General features: G+C 42.3%; 1 protein-coding gene across 1 annotated transcript in view; it reads right to left on the bottom strand.

The window, feature by feature from the left end:
- Positions 1-12,955, bottom strand: part of plcl2 (phospholipase C like 2) — a 130,100-nt gene that overhangs the window by 25,276 nt on the left and 91,869 nt on the right. Inside the window, exons 4-5 of the mRNA XM_084336063.1 lie at positions 7,458-7,533; positions 917-1,026 (exon numbers count right to left, since the gene is read on the bottom strand). Of these exons, the coding sequence (XP_084192189.1) occupies positions 917-1,026; positions 7,458-7,533 (186 nt within the window). The remainder of the gene's footprint in view (positions 1-916; positions 1,027-7,457; positions 7,534-12,955) is intronic.

The raw sequence follows: 12,955 nt of genomic DNA, 5'->3' as shown, positions 1-12,955 counted from the left end.
TTGCCAGTTACCCAGGTGGAGTATCTCCCGGGCCTTTCTGTGTGGAGTTTGCATGTTCTCCCTGTGCTCCCGATAAGATAAACCCAATGGAAAAACATGCACAACAGATCACTAACGCTGTCACGTCTCTGACGAAGACGGACAGGAGCACTTGGATTGGTCCCCGGGTGCGGTGCTCGCCGCAGCCCTCATCTGCTCCCAGCTGCCCTTGGGGTGAAGGACGATGGGATGGGAAGTGCAGAGAACATTTAGTCAGTAATTCAGTGCATGTGTGTGTGTGTGTTCCTGTGGGCCACCCATCGCGTGTGTGTGTGTGTTAATCTGATTACAAATAAAGACTTATACTTATATTATTATATTCTTATTCTTATTTTAGTCCTATTGACTACCTAAATGTTTATTGTTGTTCAATGTGAACAATCTGTAGTGCTGAATTTCCCTCGGGATTATTAAAAGATTTGTATTCTATTCTATATTAGAATTGAATGTAAGTGAAGACAGTGTGAGGGACTATTCTCTTTTAATAGAGCAACCAAACTCAACATATACATTTGTGACCCCAATTGGTTGCACTCAATCGCGCCACCATCAGGACAATGTGCAAATTTGTCAAACAGCCATATCTCGGGCACCGTTTCACCTACTGTTACAAACAGCCATATCTCGGGCACCGTTTCACCTACTGTTACAGGACTTGCAAAGCGATGCTCTATGTTTTGAGATGTCTTGAAAAGTGTTACAGTAAGCTTACATTCTCAATATGCTTGAGATGGCTGCTTGCAGCTGTATTCTATTCTCAATATCGATTTGAATAGAGATCGACTGAACAAATTACTTTTCACAATGACCCAAACAGAAACATCTATTATTGTATCACCAATCATTAATAACCTAGAAGCGGTTAGTGTGACAGTACCTTCAGTATGGTGATGTTCCAGGTGAAGTTCTCCACAGCCTTCTGCAACTTCCTGCCCTTCAGACCCTCCTTCACTCCCAAGTCCTGAAGGTTCTCGTGGAACTCCATCGCTGAAAGGGGGGGGGGGGGGGGGGGGGGGGAAGAGAGAGATTTTACAGCTTGTGTTCACGATGACTTGCGAAACAAAAGAGCCACTGATGTGAGGTGAAAGAGTCAAGAGGACACGCTCCCACGCTACGCCGGTTGGGGCCTCAGTGGTCCTAAAGGGGAACTATCTTACTATTTTTTTCACTATTTGGGCAATTTTACACAATTCCTGTGCATCTATGGAACACATCTGTACGTTTTTTTTCAAAAAATTTCATTGTTTTGTATTTATAATCAAGTACTGTAGAGCAGCAGTTTCTGCCCTTCAAGATTCCAAGCTGTTTTTGGCTGGGCTCCGCCCATACTCGCAATGCGCTTTAAGTGACAGTCACCCACTGCACTGGCAGATACCTTTTGGGGGAGAGAGAGAGAGGGACTAATTAATTTCGCCGCGGGGGGGGGGGGGGGGGGGCATAATCCCACGGGACAATGCATTGGTAACTTGTTTCAAATGACAATATATACCCCCGTGAATATTATTGCACGGATCGGAATACGCGTGTGCATGTGCCAGGGTTTCCGTTAGAAAAAATTGTTGCCGGCCTCAGTGTCCAGTAGATTTCAATCTACCGGTCAAATGAGCTTTTATTGAGCTTTTATTGAGCTTAAAAACAATTGATAGGCAAAAGAATGACAACAAAACAAAAGAATGACATCATCAAGGCATGTAGATTTATAATATTTTTACTTAAAACTAGGCTACTTTTGCGTATAAAGTTCCAAATAAAATAAGTCCCGAGACTCGTGCTGCTGCCGACTTTAAATCAAATAGGTGTCTGTGGGCAGTCGCCCGACATTAATAAACAACAGTCTGTTATAATCACATTTTTATGAGCTAACGAATTCCGTTATATTGGACATTTGTATTAATTATATCAAGCGAAGAACTGAGAAATTTGGCAGAGAGAGACGGCAACATTATTGTGGGTTTGCGTGACGACTCTCTCCACCTCGCAACGACTTATTTGCAAAGAGTATGGCGCTGCAGAGCAGCTGATTCAGCTGTTATTGGCTCTTTTCTGGGGACCGCACAGCAGCGCCCCCCACCCAACATTGAATTGAAAATGGCTGAATTGGAGTACTGCTGGAATACTGCATTGTGCTGCTGCTGCTCCGGCTCTGCAGCTTCACAAAAGTTTGCACACCCAGCACTAAGCTCTCGCTGACAACGTCGTTGTCATTATTAGAAGCAACGAGGAAACAAATGTAATGATCGTTTCGTTCATCGCATAGGCTATTTAATTTTAGCCTATTTTAATACAATTCAAATAATCAAATTGTGCTTAGACTCAGGGAATTATTTTCACCAGACATTAAGACCGGAGAGATTAAATATGTCGGACTTCAACAGATTTTGCCGGTCAAATACCGGTAATTACCGGCTAACGGAAACGCTGGCATGTGTGCGCTTCGACTCGCGAGTCTGTGTGTCAAATGCAGCCTCTCTCTCTCTCCATGTCTCTCCCTCTCTTTTGGGGAAGTGCAAGTGTCTGACAGGGAAAACCGCTTCCGCATTATTTCCACTCGCTCCGTTTGAGTCATTGTCATTGATTGTGGGCGGTGGCTACAACCACAGAAGGGGTTAGGTATGCAGATGAGAATTCTTACACGTCACATATACGCTAAATTCAGAATGGCTTAGTTCACTGGGGGAGGACCTTGTCTCATCTGAACTGGAGGAATGCGCCAAAATGAGAATTTGCAACATAGTAGACAGTGTTGGTACAACCCCACATTAGGGCTGGGCGATTCTTGCTAAAATGTGAATCACGAATTGAGATCACGATTCTCTCACGATTCTTTTTTATTTAAATTTTATAAAAACATTTATTGCACTTTCTTAACACATTGACCGCCGGGGGTTGTGCCCATCTCATACCCCTCTCTGCCACCGTTAAAAGCCTATGGAGATGTTTACCTTCTTTGCAGGGCTATAACTTTTTAAATTGTATTGCTATATTGACATTACTATGGCCCATTCAACATCGATTATCTATCGTTCAGGATGTGGGAACGTTATGCTTTTTCATTCATACATTGTTGTGTTAATACCTTCGAGAATATAAGTATGTTTTTAATCTTTTCTGCTGTAATTCCAAAAACGCTAGTTATAGGCCCAAACGCATATGATAGATTATCGATTGCGGTTTCTTTCCCATACACGCTATATTAAAAAATTCAAATGTATATGATCGGTATACATTATGCTTCATCATGCGTGGAGGAAAGGGGGGGGGGGGTCGTTTATAATTCCTTGATCATCACAGTAACGGCTTTATGTAGTATGGGTGATATATTGATCAGACTGATTGCAAACAAAGTAATGGACAATCGGGCTGAAAATAACGTTAGTGTCCTCTTACCGTTCGCCGATGAGACTGGAGGAAAAATATCCCAATTATTTGACGTCGATCTCCTAGATCCATTTCCGGTTTGTATGGCACAATAAACACCGAAATCATATAGATTATTGCGTTTCGAAAGCGATCAAATTGCACTCGAGTGTGTATATTGATCCACGCCACAATATATCTCTGGTGGAGGAATTTCCTCAATGCACCGATCGCCACTTCCGGTTTGGCGTGAGTGTAACTCGCCAGACCATCCGCCAGGCGGCGGTATTGAGGCGTTGCAATCTCAGACAGGGTGCCGCTGCAGTCCGGAAGGAGGCTGGATGAATTATGAATGCCATGGCGAAAAAATTAAATATTGATCCCAAAAACGATTTTTACGCCGTTGTTTGCGTTCAATGCATGGTGGGCAATAACGACTTACGCCGTTTATGGCGCACAATGTGTTAATCACAGTAACGTTGTTATTCTGCAATCTGTAAATAATATTTATTTACCTAATTTATGTGCAATCGTTTCATTTCAGCTTATTAGAAATGCACCGATACAAACAACCACCTTACTTACTGAATTATGAATGGCAATAGCGAATAAAATAAATACTGTGAGAAAAACATAGATCTACGTTTCCGGCACTCAACGATCGGGCGACAGAAACGTAGTTCTAAGTTTTCGGCAACCAAATTGTTAAGGCACCACTGGTGCTGAAAGTGTATGGAAGGGATACTCTGGCTCTTTCAACAGAGACGACAGTCTACAATACTTTCATTCTGTTCATTTTTGTAGTGTGACACTGGCAGAGAGTGGTGTCTGTTTCAGGTATTTTGTTGCTGCGTCACATTTTTGTCTGGGAGATGCTATAAAGTGGAGGCGGGTGTTCAAACGAAAATGGCTGAAAACGAATGTTCGTGACACCGTAGGAGAATCTACTTCTGAAATGGGGGGGGGAGAAAGGAAGAGGGGAGAGGAGTAGCGTGGGCAGACAGACATGACGTTCTTTCACTGAGGATTAGCATCAAGGCACTGAACAGAGGGGGGATTTGTCTCCTGAGGAGCTTTCCCCTTTCCCCTCCTCTCCTACCCCTCTCGCTCCCTCTTTTCTGCTGCATGACTGGGTCTCCGTAAGGATACGTTTAAAGTGGAGTCAGGTTCACAGTGTGGTCCTGACACCACAGCAACAGGCCAGGCGGTCTGGAGTGGTGACTAGAGGTGGGAAGAGCTTCCATCAGACACACACAAGCTGACAGCACATACTGTACTGTAGCGCTCCCCTGCCCCAAAGCTCCCACTGAGCATGCTCGTATCCTGCCCGAGGCATTCTAATCAGCTGGGCTCCGTCCCAGCCCGTTGGTATTGTTGCCATGGCAATGCAGGAGAGACCCTTTGCGTGAGAGTGCACCAGGACAGGTGTGAGTTTGGGTTGTTGTCGATCCCCGAGCTGTGGAGAGAGGTATGTCACTGGAGCTTGGGAGCAAATGTACATAGAAACCTGTGTTGTTGCTTCACAGGATTAAAGCGAATGAGTTAGGAAGTGTGATAGACAAATCGGACAGATTTATCGACAAAGACAGAGGCATGATATGTCTTTGTTGCCTAATAATGCATACTTATGCTTTTCCATTAGCTTGAGCTGTCTGACGTGATGCACTGAGTGGAAGGAGCCTCAGCCTCCGGTAGTGTTCTGTAACTACAGAGAGAATCACTGCTGTGTATGTGAAGCATGACTGTGCTAGAGATGGTGCACTCACACAATCAACTCATAGCAGAGGTTGCCTAGCAACGTTCTATGGAGTCTGGCGGGTGGAGGGGAAGGCTCATTTTGTCATTCTGAGCGAGGCATTTCAAACAAATTTCTCTGTGAGCTAGCTTACACACTTTGACAGTGTGTAATAGAACCATTGCGTGGCAGGCAGGAGAAGGAATGTCCCAAGCACAATGACATGAGATTGGGTAACCGTCCCGTCCCCACTGGCTCAATACCAGTCAAATAACGAACCTGGAAGCAGTGAGTATGAATGAGACGGTATCCTGATCTACCATGTAAACGCATATGGGGAATGGCTGATATGGTATTTGTATTATCCGAGATACGCATGTAAACCAATATATTTTAATTAGTAAAGCCCACTTTTAACACAATGCCCTGATCACACAATGAACAAAGCTGCCAAAATCCTATTGAGTAATTTGATCTTCAAGACAACAAAAACTGTATATCAATCTTTGTATATACGGTTTGCTATATTTCATATTTGGCTCTTCGCCCCATGTTCCGCTGATCACCATATTGTTGCGCTTGGCCTGCAGAACCATCTCTGTGTAATTCATGTCGGCCATCCGTCCGGTTTCCCTGAATGTTAACCGTGTAAACCCGTGTGTGCAAGTGCCAGGCGAGGCGTTCGACTCTGGCCACAGATACCAGGCTTTTTAAGGGGATCAGGAGTGCGTCTGTGCTGGTTTGATGGATTATTCACAACTTCACTAGCTGTGGCCACTGGAAAGTTCTGCTGGCTGTCGAGGGGGAATAGAGTTTGTATTGACCCACTTTCTACCCTGGAGCCACGTGCATTGTACATTCACACAGGCGCACACGCAACAAAATCACACCACCGGGATAGAATTGTGGCATTTCAGTTCAGGTTGGAAAATAAATCAATGTTTGCGTTTATCGGTTGCTGAATCCGGTCCAGCTGGTTCTGGATAAGCATATATGATGGCTCTCTGTGACCAACAGCTCTGAACTACTTCTTCTGTGGAACCTCTTCAACCTCTTCTACTTTAGTGTTTACACTAGTCCTTTACTTGTAATTTTATTTCTGATATTTCAGTTTGATTAACTCCAATAAAGCACAGAGGGATGAGGGACCAACAGGAAACATTGTACAAGTTAGCACCTGGAATGTGTCAAGCAAATGAGCAAAATCAAGCTCATTATATATATAATCATCAATCATGTGCCTCTGATGTTTCTTTCAAGGCCATTATATTTGCTACATGCATCTCAGCTCCAGAATCCCTGGCGGGTAATGATTGGGGCTAGAAGGTAGACCCTGGAAGGCAGACCCTGGAAGGGCTTTCAACTGAATACTAAAAAAGCCTTTGATTTGCGGTGTGCTCTCTGGTTAAAAGACACAATCCTCATCCTCTGATGTATAGAGACAATAGACAATGAATATTTTACACGTCATCCATCTGGAAAACAATAAAGCCCCATTAATGATGGTTTGCCCCCGCCCCCTCACTCAGGGCTTCCAGCTAGTTTACCTGATGATAAATTAGCTTTCTACACTGCTTAGACACAATATATTGGCCAAAAGTGCTGCATTGGATAAATAATATATATATATATTTTTTAAAGGCTCATTAAATAAGTATTGACGAGTACAAAAGGTATTATATCAAAGAGCAAACGCTGTGTCCTTATGTCAATGAGATCAAATGTTTTTTGTTTTGTTTTGCCGAAAAGATATAGCCGAACTTCACTCAAGTAAATGATTCCCTTTAATTTGTTCATTAGATGGACTTGCTGTGCGTGTCTGGTTGGTAGTGGGAGCCTGGTGAAGAACAGGCATAATAAATGAGACTGCCGACTGCTGGCTTTGATGTTGTTTGGCTCCAGCCCTCAGTGTTTACTCCACCCAGCCCGCCCCCTGAACCTCACTTTCAAGCCTTTTTAATTACAACTCTGCACTGGGACCGATGCAGCCGGTGTGACTCAAACACACCAGCTTTTCAAAGCAAAGCAGGGCCTGGGTCACATACACGAGCGTGAATCAAAATAACACTTATGCAACTCGGTAGAGCATAATCAGATCCATCTTTTTGTTTAGCTGGATCTGTGCTCTGTGTTTCAGAGAGCTGGTGGGGCCGGAGGCGGCGGTGGAGTTCAGAGGGGCGGTAGATCTTTGCCAAGGAACACAGCCTTTTAATGGGCTTTCCCTGCCCCCTCCCGCTACCCACGGTCCACCCCATTTATTTTATCTCCTTTTGCATGTCACCGTCCCTTACCTCCTTTCTGGGTTTTTCATGTCACCGTCCCTTACCTGATTTCTGTGTTTGCAGGATTCTCTCGTAGACCCCCTCGGAGTTCTCTAGCAGGGTCTTGCTGGTCTGGATCATCTGGGAAGAAAGACACGACTTTTGTTCATGAGAGCTTCTTTAAGGCCTCGTTGCTCCTTTTTATCACAACTGGCATCCCACAAGGCAACAATCTTTATTTGGTGGCTGAATGCCTATACCCAGGAAAGGCATGGAAAACCAAGCTGTTATTACAGGCACATCAGTGGGCGAGACAGCTGGAGGACGACTGAAAGTCAAAATGTTGTTCCCAGTAGCAAATCTGCATGAAAACATGGGGGGGGGGGGGGGGGGGTAATCATAAGTACTTATCTGTCACATGAGTCTTCAGAAACGTTGAATGGTGATCCATTTTGTGAATAAATGTGTTCTCTGATGTAACAATATCTTTGATGGCAGACGACTTCGGAAAATCTCTGCTAACGTTATGTTACCTAATGTTAACATAATTAGCAAGCATAGATAGATGCTGAAAGAATGGTTTGCTTTCAGTTATTTTGATGGTACTGCCTAGGGGTGTGGACATTTCTTAATTCAAAGATGCATCACGATGCAGATGTGGACGATTCCGCATCGATGCAGTGACAGAACATAATGGATCATAGCCTACTAATGTTGATGCAAAAGAGGCGGCGACATGTTGTGACAAAAAGTACATAGACCAGTGGCTTCACAACACAGACAGATCTAGAAGTATCGTCTTTAAATCATTCGCAAAATGGTTTGATTATGAGGCTTTCTTTTTGGATTTTGATAAACAATGGTAGGGATGGGCAAAACTCACAAAATTGCTATTCGATAGGCGTGAATACTTTCCCTAAGCCAGTTGTACTTCCACGTTCGGTTTGTGCGATCTGATTGGCCACTGACGGCCACTGACGTTTCTCTCAGCGCCCAATCGCGGCCTAACTTTCAGAACTTTCAGTTCCACAAATCCGTCGCATCAGCTACCTACCTGCATCAATATACTACTAACTATCAACTAACTCGCTACCGCCGTGTATCAATATACTAACTAACTAGCACATCAATATACTAACTAACACGCTACCGCCGTGCATCAATATACTAACTAATGCGCTACCACCGTGCATCAATATACGCCGTGCATCAATATACTAACTAACTAATATATTGATTGACTTGCGTGACCTAGTCAATTCGGTAGAAGAGTCTGGTGGGCGAGATTATGCATGATCAGCCTGTGATCTAAAAACTCCTGCCTGTGGCTGAATAATGAAGCCCAAAGTCGCAAGCAATAATGAAGTCGTGTTTTGAACATTTATGTTGTGTTGATGGAATCAGATGAAAACAATACAATACGTTATTTCGATTTGATATGAGTATAGAGAGATGAAAACAATACGTTATTTATATTGATGTGATGTCGGACTGAAGGACTTGGGCTGTGGAACTGAAAGCTAGGCGCGATTGTTAGGAGTAACGCGATTGGGCGCGGAGAGAAACGTCAGTGGCCAATCAGATCGTGCAAACCGAACACGGAAGTACAACTGGCTTAGGGAAAGTATTCACGCATTCGATAGTCACTGGGGAACTATTGTTTTCACTTACTAGGGAACATGATTTATTTTTTTTATGTGTTGGAAGCCTCACATAAGCCACCTAAGAGCAAACATTTCAAAGAGTGTGGGTATTATGTGGAGGTCAAGGCTGAACCAAGAATCTTCTTTTATCTTATACAATGCTTTGGTCCTTCCATATCTGAACTATTGTGTAGAGGTGTGGGGAAATACCTATGAAACTAACCTACTTCCTTTGGTTATGCTCCAAAAAAGAGCAATCAGGATTGTAACTAGGGGTGGGAATCGCCAGAGACCTCACAATACGATACTATCGCGATACTTGCGTCACGATACGATAGTATCGCGATACTAAATATATTGCGATACGCTGAGTATTGCGATATTACCGGTAAGATTGCGATATATATATATATTTTTTCACATTTAATTTATTACCTTTTTCAACTGCAAAATAAAACTTTGTCAACATGTTTTATCTAATAAAATAAAGTGCAGTCTGTTCATCTCACTTCAATCATTTTGATTGCAGAACATGGTATTTTCTCAAGCAGACAGATGTAAACACAGTAATCTGTGTTGCATGTACCTGACAAACTGAACTGTTTGTATTACAGTCATATTCCAACTTAACTGAATGCACATGTGTGTGTGTGTGTGGACTACTGTACTATTACAGGTATTGAAATGAACAATGCAACTTCCTTATAAATACAAAAAAAGTTCAATGTCATGTTCCCTAGTAAGTGAAAACAATAGTTCCCCAGTGACTATCGAATAGCAATTTTGTGAGTTTTGCCCATCCCTACCATTGTTTATCAAAATCCAAAAAGAATGCCTCAAAATCCAACCATTTTGCGAATGATTTCGATTTAAAGACGATGCTTCTAGATCTGTCTGTGTGTTGTGAAGCCACTGGTCTATGTACTTTGTCACAACATGTCGCTGCCTCTTTTGCATCAACATTAGTAGGCTATGATCCATTATGTTCTGTCACTGCATCGATGCGGAATCGTCCACATCTGCATCGTTGATGCATCTTTGAATCAAGAAATGTCCACACCCCTAGGCAGTACCATCAAAATAACTGAAAACAAACCATTCTTTCAGCATCTATCTATGCTTGCTAATTATGTTAACATTAGGTAACGTTAGCAGAGATTTTCCGAAGCAGTCGTCTGCCATCAAAGATATTGTTACATCAGAGAACACATTTATTCACAAAATGGATCACCATTATATATATATTTTTTATGAATAATTAAATATCGATACTTGGCGTCCCTGTATCGATACAGTATCGCCACGCAAAGTATCTTGATACTACTACGTATCGATGTTTCCCCCCACCCCTAATTGTAACCAATGAGAGTTATAAAGCACATACAAGTTCTTTGTTTTTAAAAGTTTCAGTCCTGAAATTAAAGGACCTGGTGGATTACAAAACCGCCCAGTTCATGTACAGAGTCATACATTACAGCCTTCCTGACAAGATATAGAAAATGTTCTGTGAGAGAGCGGGACTCCAAAGATATAACCTTAGAGGGAAACTCAAATTGGAACAGCAATCTTCAAGAACAACCAGGAAGGCTATGTGTATTTCTCTGTGTGGAGTTACCTTGTGGAATGATTTGGAGGAGACCAAATCCAGTAAATCTAAAGTATATTAAAGAGGACGTTTAAAAAGATGGTGTTCGCAAAGTATACCAGGGAGGAAGTCCAACTTATTGTATGAGGACGATTTAAGGGGAAGGGTGACATGAGAGTAGTCTAATGTGTGTGTGTGTTGTTGAAGTATTTGCAAATTGTATTGTATCATATGTTGTGTATTGTAAATTGTATCGTATTGTACTTGCTGAAATATATGTAATCTTGCTATTAGTTATTTTTTAGGGGGCAGGGGGGGGGTTTCCTCTTTCATTTATTTTTTCAAATGTTATTTTGCCAGACAATGGGAAATGTAGCCAAACTAATACTGTGGTTTGAAATAAAACTATTGAATCTTGAATCTTTTAATTTTTTTTTGTATCTCTCTTTCTCCGATTTTTCTGTTTTCTCCCCGTCCCAATTTAGTCGTTGTGCCAATTCCCCCCCCTCCCCTACCTGGTTGTTGTGCGCATGTTCTCCTACTGGTCGGTACAAGGGAACCCTGAAGTATCTGCACGCTTCCTCTGACACGTGCGGCGACAGCCAGTGGCTCTCTTCTCACCTGGCAGCGAGGACTCTCATTGGTGAAGTGTAATGCATGAGAGGTCACGCTGCCTTCCTCAAGTCCTGTCTCCGCTGAGCAAGTGCCCAGACCTGACCTGTAGGCGTCGCTGTCCACAACGGCAGTTTCCCACCCACGGCTTCCCTCCCCCTAACCCAGCCAAACGAGTTAGTATAGCAATCAGCCCAAGCCAAGGCAATGCTGACTCCGGGAGTCGACCGCAGTCTCTTGCATTGGTGACAAGCACAATCTCCGCTACCTGACCGCTTTTGAATCTTGAATCTTGAGATAATTAAACAAGCAAGCTAGCTGGCTGCCCTCATTGCTAACAGCTACCGCGGACCAGGCAAATGTTGTTTCCGGGAACAAAAGCATTAATTCTGAAAGTTACATCACTGATCCTTGAAATGTGTGAACTTAGTGAAACAACATGGCAAATGTACAAAACGTTGGTACCATGTAACATTTCCGGTCTCTATTTCTTCATCTTTATTTTCAGTTCTCCCAGTTGTTAACCGACTGTTTCGCTACGTGACTAGCTAGCGAGCTGTACCCAGCATGCCATCCAGCGGCGTAACAGTTAAAGGGTGCCCCTCTCAATATGCTGCTATGTGAAAAGAAAACCTTTTGTAGATTACAGTCCAGGTGAAGAAGTAGGTTTTGTTTTTGAGAATGGAAAAGAATACACACAAATGTAGGTAGGCTAGGCCTATCCTATGTATTTATTTTAGAGCTGGGCCGTTAACGGCGTTAACGTGCTGCGTTAACGCTATACTAGTATCGCGCGATAATATAATTAACACATTAATCTTAAAAAAAAAAAAAGAAAAAAAAACATTTTTTTTCTACCTTTATTTACCCAGGGTAGGTTCGCTGAGCACAGATGTTCTTTTCCATTCACACCTGGGAGCTGCCCAGTACAACCACAGTTGACACCATTGGCCACTGAGCAACTCCACTGGAGCAGTTGATTCAAGCCATGTCACATAGTTCAAGTTTTAAATGATTCTTTCTGTTTTGCTCCTGAGAGTGTGCTAGATACTGTACTGTACTGGTAATATTATGTATTTGTGTTAACTTCTGAATAAAACAACTTATTAAACACAAGTACATCTTATTGAACATTATTTTGATATTTCATTACCAATTATCATAGCAAAACAGCTTTTTCAAACAGTCTGTAATGCATTTTGGAAACGGGCGATGGGCTAATGGTGTAATGGGCCACCTGGCCTGAGAAACATAAGGAGGAAAGAAAAAGTAAGGACTTACTTCTGGTCATTATTTGGGTAGAACACACATATTTTGAATGCCTTCGGCAGGTTTTCTTTTTTTTTTAGCCATTTTAATCTAGATTAAATCCAGGATTGCAGATAGATTAATCTAGATTAAAAGAATTAATCTATGCCCACCTCTAATTTATTTTGATTTACAATTTAATGTAAAGACATTTATGTTGACATTCTGATTTAAGAACTTTCTAAATAAGAATTAGTTTATCCGACTTGTATTAATTGATGAAAAAGAGGCCAGTGAAGACTCACAGGTAGGGCTGACCTTCAAAAATTTTTTGGCATTGGAAGCTTCGGGGCAGATTCGATTTTAATTCGCAGCTTTGAGATAAAAAAAAATATATATATATATTATATTTTTTTATTTTTTTTTTATGTTGTGCGACTTGTACAGCACTTTGTCAGTGCTGTAAAGTTTAAAC

The sequence above is a fragment of the Notolepis coatsorum genome (genome assembly GCF_963971535.1).
Source record: "Notolepis coatsorum genome assembly, chromosome: 19".
In the NCBI taxonomy this organism is placed as follows: domain Eukaryota; kingdom Metazoa; phylum Chordata; class Actinopteri; order Aulopiformes; family Paralepididae; genus Notolepis; species Notolepis coatsorum.
Note: the sequence above shows the minus strand (reverse complement) of the source record. Positions and strands in the feature narration are given on the sequence as shown.